The sequence below is a fragment of the Carya illinoinensis genome, chromosome 9, assembly GCF_018687715.1.
Source record: "Carya illinoinensis cultivar Pawnee chromosome 9, C.illinoinensisPawnee_v1, whole genome shotgun sequence".
Taxonomy (NCBI): Eukaryota; Viridiplantae; Streptophyta; class Magnoliopsida; order Fagales; family Juglandaceae; genus Carya; species Carya illinoinensis.
In genome coordinates, this window is record NC_056760.1 from 1,643,957 (window position 1) to 1,666,420 (window position 22,464).

The window sequence follows — 22,464 nt, forward strand, 5'->3', positions numbered from 1 at the left end:
AAATAAAAAGTTTGGTGGAAGAGATTCGTTGTTATTAACTTATTATCAACTTGGGCTTTTATCGGATTGAGATTGAGAATGAGACTGATTCTCAAATTCTTGTCAATTGGGTCACTGGAGAAAAATGTAATATTTGGTATTTAGATGATTTTTTAGATGAATTATATGTCTATCTTTCTTGCATAGAGTACACGATGAGACACATTTATCCTTAATGAAATGTTGTGACTGATTTTTTTGTCAAGCAAGATGTTGGAGGCTCCAACTCGAATTGGTCAGGGGATCAAGTTTTGTTGCCTAGCAAATTACGAGATCTTCTTTGTATGGATAAACTTGACTTTTCCTATCTACGTATCTCGTTATGATTTTTTCAGATATAATGTGTTTGGGTTGAATTTCTTTATCCTTACTTGTTTGTGATTTTTCTTGTAGGTTTATTCGTTTTATAGGTTTCGTTTTGGGTCTAAGGTGTCTTGTTATCCGTTGTAATTTGTTTAGATGCCTGGATTTGGTTCTTCTTGTTTATCTGTATCCCTCAGGCATCGAGATATAATCACGATTTTCCTTTATTATAAGTGAAATTTATCAATAAAATTAAAAAAAAAATCACTTATGTACATGTAACTTTCATCTCTTTCTCAAAATACAGGCTGATTTGATAGGACATATAATCCACCAAAACCTTGACACCGAACAGACGTGTCAGTCATAAAAATATATGGGTTTTGCTACATACAATCGCCACATGCAGTCGGCGTGCAGTCGACTGTACGGAATAAATAAAAAAAAATTATAATTTTTTTTTTTTATATTCAAGGTGACCTACATGAATTATAAAAAATTATAAAAATAATTTTTTTTTCATGTAGGTCCCCTATTAATTTTTTTTTTTACAGCCGACTGCACGCCGACTGCATCTGCCGACTGCAAAAAGTATTTCTCAAAATATATACATCCGTTGCAATGATACAGCTGGAGAAGAGAAGCATATAAGCCAATCGTTATAAAGTATCAGAACTATATTGACCAAAGTCATGGCTATTCCAACAGCATCCATAGAAGAAATAAACAATACTATTAAATCTGCTTGAAAATAGGAATGCAGAAATAAGATCTAAAACTGCTCCACAAAATCAGCACCCAATCCAGATTATCAGAACACCTTCCTTCCCACAATAATAGCCATACTATCCAAAGCAAACGCTAGATCACACACAGAATCCGAAGCATTATGAAACTACTAAGTTCTGTTCACTGGTTCAAGAGCCTCAACAGTGACCACGCTATTTCCTCTGATCACCTGCAGCAGTAAAAGTAATATAAGCTAAAAAGTAAGCGGTAACTAGCTTATCATTTTTCTAATGGTGGTTTAATCAGCTAGCTAGGAAACAAAAAAGGAAAGTACCCAACACCGTTCCTATATAATTTTTCTCATTTCCGTTCACTTCCACGGTGTTATCAACCACTAGATTCATAAACTGGTCAAAACCACGAAGCGTTCCAACAACCATCCGATTTGCATTCAACTTGACTGCAATATAAAACACCAATTGCTTCAAAAATAAAACTATTTGGTACCATTACAAATATATTAAACTATATGCGTCAATCATTCCTTCCTTCGCACAAGAAGAGTGCTCATAATAATACTGTGAATATAGAGTATTTGAGCCTAAGAAGCTCAGAGTCCAAAGAAAACACAATTACCTAAGCTACATGCCCGCCACACGGGCACACATACACATGCCCACGTGCATCAGTTACATCTTCGTTTGCTCATAAATGTATCCAATATTACCAGGCACCACAAACAGAAATCTAATTAGAAGTCCTCAGTAAAATCCATCCATGGGCTGATAAAGAATTCAGGGATGAAACTTAAAAGACTTGAGATGTCAGTATGTTGTGTTATTCAAAACGAACCCAGGGGATGAGATGCACATCACTGTCTCGAGATATCAAGTGAGTTTCATTAAAACAAGACTTTGAGGAGAACATAAACCACAAACCCTAACAAATAATTGCAAGAGAACCTCTGCAAACGAGCACTTCTAAACTTTAAACTACTTTTCCAAGGACTTCCAATATGTGCATCCTTGGGCACATGGAGGATGTCTCTACGACTCTCTACTTCTTATAATCTTATTGAGACCTATGGTATACCCGATGGTTGAATACAAATACGAAAGAAGACAACCAAACAACCTTGAAAAGACATCCCCGAGACGAATTAACCACAATGTAAAACCCGTGACTAGTGATTAGGACAAGAGCAGGCCAGTGCAACGTACAATTACCTTCACACTTACAGCAACAAGGAGTCAACGCCAAAAAAAAGTTTCGGTACAAAACATTCACCAAACGACCGCAATACCAATAGTACCCCGGGCAGGGTTATCTTATCTTATAAGGACCACAAACAAAAAGTACAATACAACAATATTTCACAAACCCAACAACAAAATAATAGACACTTTCCGAGAATGCAACTGCTACAGTTAAAGAATTTAATAGACGGCGAGGAACAAAATGAGAAGCTAAATGTCAAGTACTAACTTCTAAGCAGTTTTACTCTGTGAAAAAAAAAAAAAATTAACAAATGGCTACAACTAAGCTTCACAGACAGCTTGGTCATCGAGTCCTGGATTTTCTCAGGGATAGGGACCAAAGAAAGGAAAAAAACGCATAATAGAACAAAACCTCAAAAAAACATGGAAAAAAAAAATGAAGGCAGAAAAATTATTGCTGAAGCTTCTTGTCCATGTATGTGTTGCATAACAAGGAAAATGTAGAGTTAGAATCTAAATTTACAATCCCAGAACCAAGTTACCAACTGCTTTGGAGAGAAAGAGTGACAGACTTACTTCTTGAGATCCGGTAGCTGGCCTGATCTGCTCATGTTGAAGGGCCTACGAGCGGGCAAGAGCGCGCGCGGGAGGAGGACGGGTGGGATTCCCTAAAACCCTAAATAAAAATTTGCTAGCAGCTGGACTGGATTACAATGGCTATCTATTGGGCTGGATGTAATAATGGGCCTCAATGAGACGAAATCGGTACCTAGCAGCTGGACTGGATTAAAAAGTGCTGGGGGTGTTGCGAGAATCGAACTCGCGACCTCTCGCACCCGAAGCGAGAATCATACCACTAGACCAAACACCCGATCTTTTCTATAAAACGCGTTACATATATAAAATGGAAAAATACTCCATACGTCTTTATCTCTCGATCTTGACCAACACCGGACACCCAATTGCTTGGGAGTTTGATAGCATTACTTTTTTACACTGTAAAACATGAATCTCAAAATGAAATCTAGAGACAGATAGTAATAGTCTTAAGAACAAAAATAATAATAAATTAAAAAGATAAATGATATTTACAATCGTGAAGTGCGCACGAGTCGTGCAAATTTTTTTTTAAAAAAAATAAGTAAATACAATACATACATGAAAAAAAATTAATTTTTTAATAATAAACTACAGTCTTTAAAAAGATTGCATACTCCACGATTATATCTAATATTACTTGATTGAAAATCGTGATTCAAAATAATATTTGATCATTTTTCAAGAATGTATTCATAGTTCATAATACTTCAAAATTGATTTAGTAAAAATAATGAAATTAAGATAAAAATAGGGTACTGGTATGACGAAGAGAAGATAGGACCTTGCAAGTGGAGTAATTCCATTTTACACTCAATGTGAAGTTTGATATTGAGATAACAATGCCAATTGAGAAAATTAAACTGACCAATCGATAGACTTGAAGTTTTGAATTATACTCCAACGAAAGTCTAAAATGTACGAAACTTTGAATTTATAATAATCCAACCAGTGATATTTCTCAAATTAGAAGAAGACATTTGAAATCGACAGACTAGTATGACACTTCAATAGAAACTAGCTTTTATTGCTAAAGATAGAATAATTTACAACAATTTATAAAATCTGGTTCAGAATATCATCATTAACATCTTATAATTATGACAAGATTTTTCCTTGGGATTGAGCTTGATCCACGCAATTTTTGCGGCAATCAGTGAATGAAGTAACATCGTTGCAATTACACAATTGCATCCAGAAAATGATTACCACCAATGACTTTGAGATTGTTGATTGCAGAAGTCCAACAACTCGTTTAATTTGTAGTAGTGTGAGAGTATCCGCATCTCGATCTCTTTTTTTTCTCTGACTTTCTTCTTAGGCAGACTAGTGGAAGCTGTAGCAATCCAAAAGTCGAAATGAAATCGGTACACTCGCATGCACTAATCTACTTTCAAAGTACGAGGTGGACGATGGAGGACATACGGAAGACTCGCCGGCATACGACTTAACGAGTCAACGTGTCGTATTATGAATGGATTTTCAACCCTCACTGGAAGCCTAATTCGTGTTCTCTTCGCTCTTGTGCGTGGAGGCACCACCTCCCATGTCAACTATCCCCTTTATAATTTCTCGGGCTCTTTACTTTTGTGTTGTGGGTGAGAGGACTTCCCAACCTCACACGTTTGAGTGGTCTTTTGACCTTTTTAATAACTGATAATATTTAAGAACTTACTTTATTGATTATTCCTTACTAAATTAATGCCAATAATGGAGCTCCAACTATTCATCATGCCACCCACCAAAACTCTCTCTCTCTCTCTCTCTGCCCTTAAATTCCAAAAAAGAATATATATTTTTTAATGGTTGGCAATGCATTTTTCTACATCGTCATAGCAAAGAGAAGAGAATTACAGATCATGTTTGAGAGGCTCCCTAGCTCCTTTGAGCAGCCCAACCTTCCTCTTCTTATTTTTGGCATAAAATATGGAGTTTGGTTTAAAAGGTGAATTTGTTTATTTCTTCCGATTACTGATTGCACTAAGATTCCGATAAGGTAGAAATGGTGGTTTAGATTTAAAAATTCAGTTAAAGCATTAAATTAATCAACAATCAGTGGTGGTCAGTTTTTTTAATTTATTCAAGCTCAATAGATTCTTCAGCAAATGGTCACCTTTATCATTTCCCCCTCCCTAATGGACCTGACAGATTTACATGTAATGGGAGATCGAGTATCACTTTTTATGGGGATTCTTACTGGCCTCCAAATAAAAACAGTTGACTGGGATTCTCAGGCCACCCAACAATGTATCACCAACAAATGTGGGATGATGTAGTGCCATCCCATCATGGATTTTCATTCTTTAAAATCGTTAAGCAGAGATGCTTGTTTGCTCTTAAAACTTTTATTAACTGAAAATAGTTTCATAATATAAATGAATCATTAGATGCTATATCGATAATAAGATGAAATGATATGATTTTAGATGAAAGTTTAAGGTTGAATAAAATTTTATTTTTTAATATTATTATTATTTTAGAATTTCAAAAAATCGAATTGTTTATTATATTTTATGTAAAAATTTGAGAAAATTGTAATAATGAGATGAAATAGATTGAGAGTTTTTCTCACTCCAAATATGGGCAATCTCTGTAATCATAGATTCCACATTTTCCATAGATGGCATACATTGAGTCAACATACAACAGTTTACGCGACGTTCCACCCATACTACTTTGCAAATAAAACCCTCTTCACCCAACCATTTCCACATCCCAAAGTCATAAGAATACTTCCCCTTTAGCTCTCCGTTTGACCTCAAAATCTTCATCATCCTCTTGCTAGACCACCCCCTCTCCCTTCAGCTTCCCCTCTTTCAAGTACGTACTGTAGGAAGAGAAAAAAAAAATGCTGGGGAAGAAAATGGTATCTTTCAAGAAGCTAACCAAGAAGGTGAAGGCTATGGGTAGAGTTGATCAGGAGCCATCACATCATGAATGCTTGCTCCAGGAATTTGAGGAAGGTTCCCCTTCTTCCACAACGCCAACAGGCTTCTTCGCGGTGTATGTAGGGGACGAGCGCCAAAGGTTCGTGGTTCCAACCGGCTTTCTCTCGCATCCACTTTTCAAGATGCTGTTGGAGAAGTCATGCAACGAGTTTGGGTTCGAGCAAAGCACTGGTTTGGTGGTTCCATGCAGTGTCTCTACTTTTCAAGAGGTTTTAAACGCTGTAGAATGCAGTAACAGGAAGTTTGACTTCGGGAAACTAGTTGAGGAATTTGTTTAGATTGGAGAAGATAGATAGCATATAGAACCAGTACGTACTTTATACCAATGTAACTGCTTGGGGCTTATAATGTTCTTACGATTCAGTAGATGTAGAGATTTGACATGTATTATAGAAATACAAGTCAGTTCTTCAAAATGGCAGAGCTAATTTTGATCATTTGTGTTATAAACTTAATTCCAATTTCTCGAACGAAATGGAAGGGTTACACGTTGATTCCCTCCCCCTTTTAGAGATAGTAGATTTCCACGGTTCTACTCATCCATATAATCCACATGGTAAAATAAAAGAATAGACCTTAAAAGAGCTGGGATTGTTTTGCTGGGTATTAATACTTGCAGTTGGACTACCTGTCCTCTGCAATCTACATGTCGATTCAAAAAGATATCCAAGGAACTTCTAAGTGAATATATATATATATATATATATATATATATGTATGTGTACAGTTCACAAAAACCGATAGTGCTGCTCTCGTGCTCATCGGAATCAACGATCCAAGCAAACCTCTGATTGCGGCAAAGTTAACCGATAAGTTCTCTAACCCAAACGATGGATCATTGGAACTCCGGCTTATATGCAGGACTCTGTTCTCACCTGCTCAACCATGCAGTCATATGTATCTTTGGTGCGGTTGGAGTACTGCAGGTTTTGAGACACGGTTTGGTGCAGCTAGTTGGATAATGGATCACTTTGATTCGTTTTAAGTTTGAAGACCTCATATGATCAAATTCCAACATTTTTAGGAAAGGGAAATGAATGAGATGTGCATCAATATCAAATGCAACAATTGTATGTTCATCGTCCCAAACAAAAGAAGGAGGGCATTTCACAATCACAAGCTGGTAAGAAAAGATATAGCTTCAAGAAAGAAAGCAGACGTCTAGCTCTCACTCTCCAATTGATTACAACCATCCACAAGAATCCTCCTCATATGATCAATTAGTTCTTGCATCTGCTCCTTTGAATGAAGGGGCACTGGATACACAAATGCACTGTCCAAACAACCATTTCGTATTGTGTCGAATATGGCAATGGAAGGACCCACACCATGGACTGAAGCGCATAAGACATAATCCTCCAACCCAATCCGTTGATGCATGTCAATAGAATCATCAATAATGGGGTCCTCAAACACCGAGATTAAGGCAGTTCTCAAGGACGATGATGGGGTCAAACTAGGATTCTCAATGGCCTTACACATGAGGAAGTTCAGATCAGACATATCTGAGAAATGCTTGTTGTTTTTCTTAGCATCTGCAAAGGACGTGTAGCATCTATTCGCCAGATCCCATATATTTTCTTCCCCAGACATGTCGTGTGTATTCAGAATGCCAGAATGGTAGAATCCTGCATGTTACAAATACCTTTGTCATCTTACCAACTTCTGTACAGAGCTAACTCATGTTGAGCAAAGAAGACTTGGGCATACAAAACAACTCCATAACCCCTTATATATGTAGCATGCATAAGATTCTTAGGAACGAGGTTTACCTAAATGGTGACTGCAAAGGGCAGGATCAAGAATTGAACGGCAGTCTACGAGGGTCACCACAGCATACTTCTCCGTCTGCTGATCGGGAAGGTGTTTAGAGGTATAAGCTGCAATCAAACCAGCTGCTGCCAAGGCTCCGCAAAGTTTAATCCCCCTTGACTTGCATTTCTACAGAATTTGTGCCAAAACACAAGTGGCGAGGTCGCGAATCAAGAAAAGACAAACGGAAGATGCTGACAATCAAACTTGGAACTCTAAGATATGGTTCACCAACTTAATTCAGATAGCTATAAACAGTATGCTGTTGTTTGACAAATTCACCTAGCTAGATTATGGACCAAAACATTTTCGCTCGTGTTTTCATGAATTGAAGAGCTTATATTAAGCATCTAGGTGGTTGAAAATTTGAATCGCATATGACAGACCTTATCATATGAATCACTGAGGGTTATTGCTTCATACCATGCCACAACCAGCATGGTAGTAAGATTATAAGTCATGAGTCTTTGAGCCTTTCAAGAACACCAAAAAATTATTCTAGCCAGCCTTTGACAGCATTACAAAAAAATAGATTTGAAAGTTGGGGAAAATTATACTTGTCCCTTCTCCTAACTAAAGATGACCAACAGATAACTAAAGTTATCAATTTAACCTTGAACTACCACTCTTCTAACAATCTGCTCGTCCTCGTTTAACAAAAAATTGTTGAGATCGTTTCGCATCTCTTATTTTTCATCCATTTTACAAGTCACCTCTTTACAATTGGGTAAATAACAACTAATGTTTTATATCGGGAAACAGGTGATATCATATTAGAAAGGGAGTAATATCAGGTGATCATGAGGTTCACTGAAAAAAAAATATCATAAAAACCCAATATATCAAGTCTACGTCTAAGCTTTTGAGTTCAATAGGTGCAAGCCATCTTTGCTGCCGGTGATGGGAAAGTGCAAATCATTTGAACAAAGAGAAAAGGGTCCGTGTACGTTGCTCAAGGCAGTGGTGGAGCTAGCAATTTTTTTTAGGAGGGGCCGACTTTTCTACCGTATGACATATTTATGTAATAAAAAGAGATTAATAATCATAAAAACAAAACTATAAATAAAATTATCTCAGTATTTGCATATATACATAGAAAAAGAACAATAAAAACAAAACTTAATATATATTTTAGATTTTTGACGATAATGTTATATGGAATAATATTCATCCATTATTATCTTTGTAATGAAATATTTACCATTTATTTTCGTAAAAACTATCAAGTGATCTTTTAGAATATTATCTTTCATTCTAGTATATAAGCTAGTTTATCAAATGTCATATAAAATTTAGATATTTTCATGTCGCATTAAGCATAAAATATTACCTTAAATAAATTTCTTCTTACTCAATAAAGTCTAGAGGATAAAACTTTTTAACTATTTTCATATAGATTATCAATTTTAAATAATTTTTCTTATATTTTCATATTAAGAAATATAATATTGTTTAATAAAAAACTTTGATATCCATATTAACAAATTTATTATTTCTCCTAAATTTATTTTTAATTTAATTTTGACGAGGATACATCCTAAAAAATAGATAATATATAAAAATTATACAAAATTTTAATATTATAGGAAAAAAATTTGGAGAGGAGCATTTCTAAGAATATTAAAATTCTGAAGATTATAACTTTTTTAAAGGGATATTTTTTTATATTTATATAAGTATAAATAAAAATTAAGAAATATTTTAAATTTTTAAAAAAATTTGGAAGGCCCATCCCAAGGTATACCTAGGTCCGCCACTGGCTCAAGGATAAGGACCTGGCCCAGGCCGTGCTTTGGATCTTTAATTGCCATCTTTTCATTTTCTTAAGCAACTTACGATAACCACACATCATGTATGATCATGACAAGTTGCAACGAAATAAATGCATTAATTATCGTCCCAATCAATATCGTGATGAATATATTATACTACTTAAAAATATATATAAAATGAAAAATATCAAATTTCAAGATAAAGAGAATTGGTATTACATTTCTAAAAATGCGAGTTTGGGTGCCAAATAAACAGTTGACGTTAAAAAGTAGCCACATTTAGCAGATACTAGTAATTGTAAAGCTGTAAAGACTTTAAAACAGTGGCAAAAGTGATGAAAATATTGCCCAATACGACTTACTGCGAGAAGCTTCTCAGTATCAGATGCAGTCATCTGTAGCCTCACCAACTGAGAAAATCTTGTCGAATTCGCGTCCCTAAAATCCAAATGTGTTAACCTCAATGCATTTAAAGAGTAACCAAGCATGTCGATTCCACGCGCCCAGAACGGCTTGTTTGCTTTGCCCGCCGGGATAAGCTCCTCAATTCCCAAATTAACCTCCCCTTTGTCCCCAAATTCCATCTCCATTCCTTCCCCTTCTCTTCCAGACCCCAGCAGCTCTCTCAGTAGGGACATGGCCCCAGTGCGATCGCATGCTGACGTATGTAGCCTGATCGTCAGGGCCCACTGGGCCTCGCTCAGCGTGTACACGCTCGCGAAGAGCACGTCTTCGTCTGTGTGCGATGGGTGGTCGGAATCAAACCACTTGTTTTGGTTCATTTCGTGTTCGAGGATTAGATGGAAGGGAGTGATGGAGGAGTTGCGGTCGTTTGGGTTTCGGAGGCTTTGGAGGATTTGGGACGTTGATGAGAGATCGAACGGTCGGATTTGGAGGTTAGTGGTGGGAGGAATAAGGAAGGAGAAATTCTTAGTGGTGGTATGGAAGTGGAGCTTGGAGCGGATGATAGGGTGGGCATTTTGGAGATTTTGGAGGGTAGTTTGGGTGGTCGAGATATCTGGGGGTGTAGAGAGGAGGAGGGCTATGACGGTGGTGCCGGTGCCGGTGGGAACGGCCTTGCACCAGCTGTACTCGGTGCCACCCACGGTTCGGGTCTTTGTCCCGGCTACTTCTGGGTTGGGGCTCTCGTCAGACATGTTAGCAAGCAAGAAATTAAAGGAGCAAGAGAGTGAAAAACAACCGAGAGATCGACAAAATCGAATAGAAGGCAAAGAGACAGAAGTCTACTCTCCCCGGTCTTGCAAAAAAAAAACACTATGTTTCCACGTGTTATTCGACATTTCAGTATTATATTCCGCAAGAAAATGTTGCTTAGACGGCTGAGAGAGAGAATTCTTGCTTCAAACGCTACCTTTGGATAACATTATGGATCTGTTATAAGAGTTTACCTTTGGATAACATTATGGATCTGTTATAAGAGTTTTGTCATGTATAAGAAAAGTTACGTATTAATCTATATATTAATATTAATTATGTTATATTTAAAATTTAAATTAATATTATTTTTAATAAAATTTATTTTTTAATCAATTATAATAAATTAATATACATATTAATGCATAAATATATTTATAATTAAACTTTTCCCTGTGATAAATCATTGTGCGTGTGGTCTTGAAATACTAAAATTGTTTTGACGAAAATAAAAAAGTGATAAAGGTTAAATACAATAATTGTTCCTAGGATGCAAATGTTTTTTTTTTTTTTTGAAGTTTTATTTCTAATTTTTAAATAGTTTTTTTTTCTATATTATTTATACGTTTTTCTAATTTTTAAAATATAATACATACGTATCATATATTTATTAGCTTTTAATAGTTAACTAACGAAATAGTAGCAAATAATAATTTGACCGAAATTGACAGCATATATAGGAATAAAAAGTTTAAAAATAAATCACATCATGAGGAACTAATTTATTTATAGGCCAACAACCATGATTATTTTAAGTGAGCACTAAATATTAATGTGAAATAAACAATTTATGCATGGCCCCACATACATAATATAAATATACGTAAGTACCCCCACATTGCTAAAATAATATCCCAATATAGAGAATTTAGTAACCCATTAATCCAACCCGCGAGTCATGATTCATATATCCATCTAGGCTCTCGCTCACTCCATATAGTAATTACCACCTTCAACAAGAATACCCTTCATAGTATCAACCAGCTCTTGCATTTGTTCTCTCGAATGCAATGGCGCCGGGTACACACATACACAATCCAAGCCTCCATCTGTTATCTTGTCAAAAATTGCGATGGATGGGCCGATACCATGAACCGAGGCACACCCAATAAAGTCCTCCACTCCAATTACGTCTCGCCGCATCTCGCTGGATTCATCAATCACGGGATCCTCGAAGACTGACATGAAGGATGTTCTTAAGGAAGACGACGCAGTCAAGCCAGGGTTTTCAATGGCCCTGCACATGAGGAAGTTTAGGTCAGCCATATCTAAGAAATGCTTGTTGCAATTCTTAGAGTTTGCAAATGCCACATAGGTTTTCTGGGCCAGCTCCCATAGCTTTTCTCCACCCCTGATGAGGTGGGTGTTGAGGATGGCAGAGTGGTAGAATCCTGAAAATTTTAAAAAGATTAATTAGTCATATAATACGTAAAAGGTTGATACCGCGTGCACAGATGAAGAGCACCGATGTTCCGATATGCACTTTATGGTTTTTTTTTTTAATTGGTCACTTCATCGGTCTCCCCAGTATTGTTCTAGGAAAAAACCAGTTTGAAGGAAGCAGTATTATTTACAACATTAAAGCATATGATCACATTCGTGTAATAGTATTAATGTGACATACATGTATTGAAAGTTGACTCTATTTTTTTAATAATTAATACATATTTATCAGATGAGCTGGGATGTTATGTGAATATCATAGATGTTGATGTCAGTGTTATTGATTGGTACCATGCATATAATATTACCCGTGGACAAAAATTATTAATAAAAGAACATGAAACGCCAATATTGTCAAATTTTATACACTCAAATAGTGACAATACGGATTTAAAAACAAAAAAAAAAAAAAACAAAAAACAAAAAAATAGTGACAATACCAAAGGATCCAGAAGTTTTATCATGCACGGGCAAATTAAGAGGTTCCTAGAATTGTTCTGAAAAACAGCCCAAAAATTAAAATCAGTATCACTTTTAAATTAGAAATCAAATATTTACTAATAAGATAATAATGAGTATAAATATATATTTTTTAAAAAATAACTGATATTATTTTAAATAATTTTAAAGAAAATAATTGATATTGCATATCAATTTTAATTGTAAAAAAGGGTACCAGCTATTCTGGGTGGCTTAATAGATACGGCCAGAAACTAACATGCAATTAAGCATTAATAAAAGGAACCTGCGGGTTAATATCTAGGTGGCTTATAAATAGATCGATCGTCCTTGACAAGCCAACCACCTAGCTATCTTCAGGAGAGGATCACAATTCTTGCTTAATTTAAAAGTAGCACTAGTTCGTCCAAGAATTTCAAACCTTTGCAAGAGGCAAAAATCCTCTGTTGCGAGACGATTCATTCATTAGATTTCGAGAGTGAGATGAGAATTTTTGTTTAATTTTAGATGAAAGTTTAAAATATTATATTTTAATATTATTATTATTTTAAAATTTAAAAAAATTAAATTGAGATTTAAAAAAATTGAATTATTTATTATATTTTGTATAGAAATTTAAGAAAGTTATATTGATGAGATGAAATGAGAATTGTAATGTGAAAACTGGAAGTCAAGAACTCATTTAGATACACAATTCAGATAAGATATTTTGAATAGTAGTAAAATTTTTTAGTTAAAATGAGATGAAATAGTTTGTAAAAAAATATGTATTTGGATAGTGAGATGAATTAAGATAGTTTTTAATTTTTGGAATTTGAAAAAATGTGTACGGGATCCCATTGTTTTATGGAGAGCTTAATTGTGCACTGTTCATGTCAATTTTGTACTGTTTATAAACTTTTTATTGTCAATTTTTACTGTTCATTACTGTTAATTTAAATTAGGAGTGGTAATATGTTACACGAACCGTTAACCCAACACGAATACAACACGATAATAGAGGGTTAGGGTTTAGTCTTAACGAGTTTAGGTCAAAACGGATTGACCCGTTAAGACATGATTGTTTAACGGGTTAATAACAGATCAACTCGTTATAACACGTTAAGAAAGTTAAAGTTACAATTATACCCCTTTACTTAAAAGTAAAATTGTTAGAATTTCAATTTCGATATTTTTATTGTTTGAATTGTAATTTTAAACTTATAGTTAGTTTTATAATTTTTATAAATATTATGATTTTAAAATTTGTATAAAATTATGCTAAATTTAATCAGGTCAAACTGATTAATTTCGAACTTATTCAACCAATTTATATAAACAGTTTGAAACGGATCGTATTGTATTGTGTTAACATATTTTGTAATATTTACTAATGAGTCAAAACGGGTTGACACAACACGACCCGTTAACATAACGGGTCGTGTTAGGGTTTGAGATTTTGACACGATAAGTTTAATGGATTGGATTAGAATTGAGCTATATAATATAATATATATACTTTGACATGACACAAACATGACCCGTTAACACGATTTGATACCTCTAATTTAAGTGAATGTTTTTAAGATTTAGAGATAAAATATAATATATTTGAATAGGAAAAACTATTATACGATACAGAGAATATATTTAATCTGTATTCGATAACCAAATCAGGCATAAATCTCTATTATACATACGTACAACTTATACATATTTTTTTAAATAACATATTATTTTTTAAATTAAAATAATTCTATAATCCATACTCTTATTTCAATTTTCATTGGTCTTAGATTGTATTTTTTTTTTTTAAGGAACATTAGAAGTCACCTCAACAATATAATTAATAAAAAGTGAAATAAAAATGTAGTAAGCATAATTTTTCACAAAATTGGATGATGAAGTTTTAAGTGCAAATCATAAATTAGAATCATAGAGTACTGCTAGAGTCACCAAATGTGACTCCGAATTGTTACCGTATGTGTGTATTTTTTTTTCATTCATTTTTTTATATTTTTAAATATTTAAAAAAAAAACTCACAACATCACTTAAAAGAAATTACTAAGTATTAAAGAAAAAAATCAATTCGGTAGAATTTTGGGGTCCTAAATTCGGGAGCCAAGCATTTCTCTAGAATCATATTATGGCAAGAACTCTCTCTCTCTCTCTCTCTCTCTCTCTCTCTCTCTCTCTCTCTCTCTCTCTATTTTTTATTTGGGGTTGATCAAAGACTTTGGTTTGTGCTATATATCCAAACCATGCACCAGAATTCAAGGAGTTTGAACGAGCAAAGGGAAAAAAAAATTTAGAATTAATGTGTACTAATAGATACTGATTGAGTTGGTGGTTGGGACTTACCAAAATGGCTAGTGGAAAGAGCAGGGTCAAGAATGGAACGACAGTCACTGAGAGTCACTACTCCATACTTCTTTCGTTGATCTTCGGCTCGGCGTTTAGAGCTATATGCGGCTATCAATCCAGCTGCTACCAATGCCCCGCATAGTTTGATCCCTCTTGATTTGCATCCCTGCAAGAATGAGTCGAGCCATCAACGGGCCCAAAAAAGTGGCTTAAGAGATTTTTTTCATGCATATAAATCAACTTACAGCGATGATTCTCTGCGTCTCGTTTTTGTTCATTTGGAGCCTTACTACCTGAGACGATCTAGGCGACCTGGTATCTTTGAACTTGAGATTTGTGAACCGTAGAGAACCGACAGAGTAACCAAACATGTCCACTCCACGTGCCCAAAGAGTCTTCTTAGCCTTACCGCTAGGAATAAGATCCTCAATTCCCAACGAAATCTTCTCCTCATCATTCCCCAATATTTCCTTCTCTCCGGCATCCTTTTCTCCCTCTCCTGACCCACCCATCAACACCAGCAACTCTCTCAGTATAGACACCGCCGTGGTGCGGTCACATGCTGAGACGTGAACCCGGAACACCACAGCACACTTTGTGTCAGGAAGAGTGTATATGCTTGCAAAGAACGTGTCGACGGTGGTGCATGACGAAGGATTCAGAATATTATACCAATCGTTTTGGTTCAGCTCGTGTTCGACGATTGCATGGAAGGGTGAGATATTATTAGTAGGACAAGAAAGGCTGTCTAGAATACTAGAGGTTGCTGACAAACTGAATGATTTTATTTGAACGGAAGGAGTAGTACTACCCGGATATGTGATGAAGGAGATTGTGTTTGTGCTGGTATTGGAATGTATTCTGGACTTGAGAATTGGGTGGGAATTCTGAAGCTTGTGGATGGCATTTTGGAGACGTGCAATATCTGGGGATTTGGAGAGGAGGATAGCAAGGATGGCTATGCCAGTGCCACCAGACACCGCTCGGCACCAACTATACTCGGTGCCACCAACGGGACGACCCTTGGGTTCGATGAAAGGTTGTGGTTTGAGCCTCTGGGAAGACATGCTGCAACCGCAGTGAAGTGATTTTGGTGTTCGATGGGCTTTCAGAATAGAATTCACACAACCTTCACAGCCATGGCCTTCTGGCAATAAATTTGATTTGCTCTTGCTTTTCCTTTTACCGTGAGATATCTTGACAGTCTTTAATGTCTATGACGCAACTTCACTTTCTCTCTTCTTTCTTTATGTTTTATGGTAACAATATAGAACCGTGTCATATTTTATGAATTTATTAATATTTATGGTGGCATTAATGTTTTATGGTTGTATATATTAATGTTGTATGGTTGTATTAAAAGACTCATAAAACATCAAATAAATGTTACTCCATAAACATAAAAAATAGGTTGGAGTTAAAGAAGCCAACAAACATTAAAAAACAAAAAAAAAAACAAAAAAAACAAAAAAACCCTGAAAATACATCAAATAAAATGTTTCTCATAGCATGACAATATAAATGACTCTTAAAATGTCAAATAAAACATTAGTACAAAACATCAAATAATCATTACTCCACGAGAAAAACAAGCCAACAAGCATCAAATAAAACAGAAGTCTATAAAATACATGACAACTAATTTCTTTGGCACGACTTGCAATGATTTCCATTTGTCATTTAAGATAGTATTATTGTAGCATTGGAGGCATGACATTTGTATTACTCGTCATAATTCTTTCTTCTTCTTTCCTTCTTCATTCTGTATTTTCTCTTTCTGAATACGCACTTCCTCTTACCTAAGACAAAGTATTTGTTTATCATGATCACGTTCTTCTTGAATAAGTACGATTTTGGTCTTTATATCTTCCTTCATCTCCTTTAGTGTCACGAGAGAATCTGACTAAGTTCTTTCTTTTCTCTTTCTCAACTTTCCGGCCTATTGGTCGATCCAAGTTTGAAGATGCTACATGAAAATTTCCATTTTTGCCTAAATTTATTGAACTTGGTGTTGAAGTATTAGAACTTCGATGTGATTTTTTTCTTCAGTTTCACTATTTCCATATATTCCACTCACTTTGGATGAAATCTCAACACCTGTCAACAATAATCGAAGTTAAAAGCTTTCTTTTCTAATTCGAGGTACATGACCTCTGCCTTGCCAATCTACATGAAATTAAGCATCATGAAATTAAGTTTATGTTAAAAAACATAAATCATGTTGACTCCACCCAAATAAAAGACCATTTATAATTATGCATGAAATTAAAGAAAATATGAAAAATATACATTGTCTTGCTCATTAAAACCACTTTAATGCATTCCTTTAACTTGTGTCAAGTAATCACAAAACTTATTTATCGCTTGTTAAATTGTCAACCACAGATTTAATAGGGATGTTGTCAACCACCGATTTAATAGGGATGTGTATTTACATGTAAAATCAAATTTCTTGTTTTCTTCAAAATATTTATAAATTCTTTTCCATAACATCGTGTGCTTTTGATGTTTTCCTTGCACAACATCTAAGCAAACTTCATGCCATCCCTTCACAAGCATTAAATCTTCCTAGTTACTAAAATTTGTACCTCATTGTGATTTTCATCCACTAAGTTCAACCTCAATAACTTTTAACTTGGGAAAGAGATAGTCGTTGTTCATTTATCTCATATGTAGATTCTATAAAAAAGTTATTATTATTTAGAAGATTTGTGAAGTAGGCATTTTGGTGAGGTTTTGAATCCATTCCCATTAGAGATGTCTGGACATGGACATATCTTTTACAAATCTCGTCCAATTCCCACAAAGTCACAAATTCATTCAAAATCACATTGAAACATCACAAAATCGCATGAAAAGAAAAATAAAAAATAATAAAATCCAACCATTCTGAAAGTTTGTATATTACCATTTAGCAACTCTGTTCCCATATGGACAATAAACAATTGTATTAATAGGACTATTTATTTTGTAAAACAAGAATAACAAAGGATAACAACATAGCTATACTTATTAATAGCTCTACTCATCCCTCCACAAGCATAAAACATACACATCAACTGTTAAATGGAGGGGCGCCCATGTGGGGCAGACCCCTCCCCTTGACTGCATAACGCATGCCTTTAAGCCATGCATTTCTACCAATTAAATGACAGTTTACAGCTGGCCTTTAAGGCCAACCGTGTAAAGGGGCTATATATAGCCCCCTCTTTTGATTCTTAGTAATCATCTGAATTAGTAAAAAGCTCTCTCTCTTTTATTCTCTCTTAAAATAGTATTTAGGCTATGGATTTGTTAAAGCATTACTCTAGTTTTAAACTATGTAGTATGCTTTACTACTAAGTGGAAACTCTTGAGATTTGTCGATCTAGAGAAGCTTGTGGAGCAACTTTATAAGCTGAGCTTGAGGTATTTTCCGCTGTGTTCTCTTACATTGGTATCAGAGCTTTTATAATTGCTTCCAGTTTTTTTTTGGCATATGCATGTAAACTGTGATTGTGTTTTTTTTAGCACATGTGGTGCTGCAGTGTTTTTAAGTTTTTTTTTTTTGGTTGAGAACACTGCTCACCACCTCTACATTCGGTGGTGCAGCGCGCACCACCTGTTAGTAGAGGTGCAGCATGCACCAAGGGTGTCGCGCAGCACCCCTGTAATGGTGCCACGCGCACCATAAGGGGCCCACGATGCTCCGTGCACCCTGGGGGCACCATTTTGGTGCGGCAAGCACCGCCTCGGTGCTGCGGGCACCAAAGGGGTGCTGCCAGCACCACCTAGGTGCTGCGGCAGCTTTCCGACGAACAGAGGTGCCGGTAACCTCCTCAAATGGCGGCTGGTATTTGCTGGTTTTGTAGGTACTATTCACATGAACAGTAACTGCTGGAGGAAGAAGATGACTTATGTCATCTTTTTTTTGCATGGGCTTGGGTCCTTCGGCCCACTATGTTTTGGGTTTAAAAAGAAAAAAAAAGGGGCTGGGATTTTCAGCCCATTGTTTTTTCTGTAAGTTATGTCTTTTTTTTAAAAAAAACAAAAAAAAAATAAATAAAGTTGCACAATGGGTTTTGAACCCAAGACCTCCTACAAAACTAAGGAGATGGATGCACCATTGGGCTGCGAATATCCTTTGGTTTAGGTGGGGGTTTTAAATATTTTTACAATAGTTTTTTTTTGTTTAAAAAAAATTTGGCATGTTTTAATATATGCTTAGATATATTGTTATATTACATATGATCTTTTATTTAATGTTTTAGATTATATGTGACTACATGTGAATATTTAGTTATTTTTATGTTATTTTTTTTCCATAATGTTATATTACATATGATCTTTTATTTAACTTTTAGATTAAATGTGATAACATGTATGTGTGTATTGAATATGTGAAAATATGATTATTTTATCATCTATAAATGTTAGACTTGAATGTTTAGACATTAGTCTTTATTTCTTTTAGTGATAAAATAGAAAATCTCACTAAGTAGTCTTAATTAGAATTATCAGTGTGAATGATAGGTTGAAGAAATTGCAGTGACCCCAGTAAGAACTATAAATGCACTGTATAGCCAAAAGACCATGGTGACCCCAGTAAGAACTGTAAATGCACTGTATAGCCAAAAAGACTACAGTGGCCCTAGTAAGAACTGTAAATGCACTGATGGAGCAAGAAAAATGGACTGTAATGGTCTCATATGAACCATCTTTGTAGACTGGCCCAATAGGTTGCTGTAATCTGACTGTCTTTGTAGACTGGCCCAACAGGTTACTATGGTCTGGGTAGCTGTCTTTGTAGACTGGCCCAAAAGGTTACTGCGGTTTTAGTAGATTATGTCTTTACATATGACTAGGCCTGGATGACTACTTAAGATAGTGGGAGTATGGTTGAGATTTATGATGATAAATTCTCCCATATTTTTTTTTTAAAATTTGCGCGGGAATTGAGTTAGAAATTTAATAATTGGATATTGTGGCACAAGAAATGATTCTGAAGCCTAGCGATTTTTCAATCTTGCGACATGTCTAAATTATTTTTTTTTTCTAACTTGAAAGGACTCGGCAAATTTCTTAGGTGTGTGAGTAATATTCATTTTTTGCGTATTGTAGTGAAATGGCATCCAAGAATATTGTTGCTGACTTAAACAAATGGGAGAAATTAGATGGGAAAAACTATGACATATGGCATTGCAAGATTCAATATGTCTTAGATGAGCAAAAGGTCTTGGAGGCCTTATCTCACACCTTTACCATGCCCGAAGAAGGAAACTCTGAACAACACAAGATAGATCAACAAGCCTATATCCAATGGGCTAAGAAAAATTGGTGCGCGCGCATAATAATGTTAAGTAGCATGCACAATGATCTAATGTGTGAGTTCGAGGACTATGACACTGCCCAAAGCATGTGAGAGGCTTTGAAATTGAAGTTTGATGGAACTTCAGCCACTAGGTTGCGTGGATTAACCATGAGGTTCGACTTTTATAAGATGCGCTCTGACCACAAGATGAAGCAGTATCTTAGGGCTATGTCAACTATGATCGGCAAACTTAGGTCGGTAGGAAACAACCTGATAGATGAACAGCAAGTACAGGCAGTGATAAGATCACTACTGAATTCTTGGGAGAATATGAGCCAGAACCTGACGCATAACGAGAATATCAAAGACTTTGATGATGTCTCACATCACTTGGAATTGGAGGCTGAGCGCCTAGAGGCTACTAAGCCCAATCATACGGCCTATGTGGCTAATGCTGGTTTGCGCAAGGCATCAAGGCCTAAGCACAAGAAGTCCAAGAATGGAATAGCTGCTGGACAAATTAAAAAAGTGTCAGGAACTTCTCAGCACACCAAGAGGGGCAAGTGCGGGAAAAATAAGTCAAAATTAGAATGCTTCAATTGCAGAAAGATTGGCCACTTCACTCGTGACTGCACTGAGCCGAAGAAGGTACACTCTGACTTTTCTCGCATTATTTTTGTAATTAGCCATGTGATGGTTGCTGACTCCTATCCTTTGTGCACTATTGATTCAGGAGTGACCGAGCACATAGCGCAAGATAGAGTTGGATTTGTGGAGTATCGCCGGATTTCAACTAGGAGTCGTGATATCAAGGTGGAGAATGGAGCTAGCATGGAGGTACTGGGACTTGGTACTTACAAGCTGGACTTGCAGGATGACCGTACTCTTTTCCTCCACAATGTGCTATACACTCCCAAGATCCGACAAAACTTACTTTCAGTTGTTACTCTATAAAAACTTGGTTTTCGGATTGTTTTTTAAAACAGTTATGTTTCCTTTCATTTGGGTCATGTGTTTTATGGCAATGCTTTTTTTAAGACGGTTTTATGATATTGGATTTGGTTTATTCTAATATAAATGAATCTATTGCTTTTCTTTCTTCATCTATTGATAATTTGGATTCATACACATGGCATGTTAGGCTTGGCCATATAGGGCAAGATAGAATGACTCGATTAGCTAGAGGCCTATCTCGCTAATGTCATCTTGCCCACGTGTGAACATTGTCTAATGGGAAAAGTTAAGAGAAAACCATTTGAAAAAGTCACTAGGGCATCTTTTCCACTATAATTAGTCCACTCAGACATCTGTGATCCAATGAGTGTGAGGAAAAGACACGGTGGTGTCTACTTCATCACTTTTATAGATGGTTTTTCACGTTACGGTTACGTTTACTTAATCTCCCATAAGTCTGAAGCATTGGAATGTTTTAGGCGATATCTAAGAAGGGTCGAGAATCAATTAGATAAGAGTTTAAAAACTCTAAGAACTGACCGAGGACGAGAATATCTCTCTGAGCAATTTAAAAGGCTCTGTGATGAAAAAGGAATTAAAAGACAGTTAACGATAGCGGAAAGGAGAAATCGAACACTGCTTGAGATGATTAGGTCAATGATGGCGCAAGCAAACCTACCAATTTCTTTTTTGGGGGATGCACTTTTGACTGCTGCCTACATTCTTAACCAAGTGCCCTCCAAATTAGTAACTTCCACCCCATATGAACTATGGACCGGCGAAAAATCCAATTTGAGTAATTTGCAGCCATGTGGTTCAACGGGTTTTGTTCATGATCTTTCTCATAAGTATGAGAAATTAGGCCCTAGAGGAAAGAAGTATATATTTATAAGATACTCAGAACACTCTAAAGGGTATGTGTTAATAGGTAAACAAATTGATGGAAGTTCAACTGAGATTGAATCACGAGATGTGGACTTCATTGAAAATGAATTTCCAAGTAGAGATGAGGTTGATAGGAGTTTAGAACTTTATAAGATTGTGGAACAAGAGGAAAGTGCTCCAAGGAATTTAGTTGAGAATGAGGAAGAAATTCTTCAAACTCCTACAAATGATAAAAGGGACTTAAATGCAACACAAGGTTACCTGCCCCCATTCATGACATATAAGATGCAATGTTCCTAACATGCATCTAACAATATGCAATATTCGCAGCGGATAATTTTTTTTTTCTTTAGTAATACTATGCACCAAATTGAAAATATCTCAAATGCTTAAAACATACTTCATACATAAAAACCTATTGAACAACTAAGATCACAACACTAGTCCAAAATATTTA

At 35.6% G+C, this 22,464-nt stretch overlaps 3 protein-coding genes, 1 long non-coding RNA gene and 1 other non-coding gene across 6 annotated transcripts; 1 reads left to right on the plus strand and 4 right to left on the minus strand.

The window, feature by feature from the left end:
* Positions 1-1,001: 1,001 nt before the first annotated feature.
* Positions 1,002-2,994, minus strand: LOC122276971. The gene is made up of 3 exons (XR_006228937.1): positions 2,865-2,994; positions 1,406-1,531; positions 1,002-1,300 (listed from the first exon to the last, which is right to left on the minus strand). It is a non-coding gene; the product is annotated as an uncharacterized LOC122276971 (long non-coding RNA).
* Positions 2,995-3,087: 93 nt separating this feature from the next.
* Positions 3,088-3,159, minus strand: TRNAP-CGG. Its single transcript has one exon. It is a non-coding gene; the product is annotated as a tRNA-Pro (tRNA).
* Positions 3,160-5,544: 2,385 nt separating this feature from the next.
* On the plus strand, positions 5,545-6,185 carry LOC122277243 (auxin-responsive protein SAUR15-like). Its single transcript, XM_043087178.1, has one exon. The coding sequence runs from the start codon at positions 5,734-5,736 to the stop codon at positions 6,109-6,111; it is 378 nt and encodes a 125-aa protein (XP_042943112.1). The 5' UTR covers positions 5,545-5,733; the 3' UTR covers positions 6,112-6,185.
* Positions 6,186-6,834: 649 nt separating this feature from the next.
* Positions 6,835-10,755, minus strand: LOC122277241. Its single transcript, XM_043087177.1, has 3 exons — positions 9,780-10,755; positions 7,606-7,774; positions 6,835-7,461 (listed from the first exon to the last, which is right to left on the minus strand). Exons 1-3 carry the CDS (start codon positions 10,572-10,574, stop codon positions 6,995-6,997), a joined length of 1,431 nt encoding a protein of 476 aa, XP_042943111.1. The 5' UTR covers positions 10,575-10,755; the 3' UTR covers positions 6,835-6,994.
* A 567-nt stretch (positions 10,756-11,322) lies between these two features.
* LOC122275470 lies at positions 11,323-16,117 on the minus strand. Of its 2 annotated transcripts, none has more exons than XM_043084544.1 (3): positions 15,172-16,117; positions 14,876-15,044; positions 11,323-12,023 (listed from the first exon to the last, which is right to left on the minus strand). In XM_043084544.1, exons 1-3 carry the CDS (start codon positions 15,943-15,945, stop codon positions 11,560-11,562), a joined length of 1,407 nt encoding a protein of 468 aa, XP_042940478.1. In that variant the 5' UTR covers positions 15,946-16,117; the 3' UTR covers positions 11,323-11,559. The 2 variants fall into 2 exon arrangements, with proteins under 2 accessions (XP_042940478.1, XP_042940477.1); XM_043084543.1 differs by having other exon boundaries at positions 15,124-16,115.
* Positions 16,118-22,464: the final 6,347 nt, after the last annotated feature.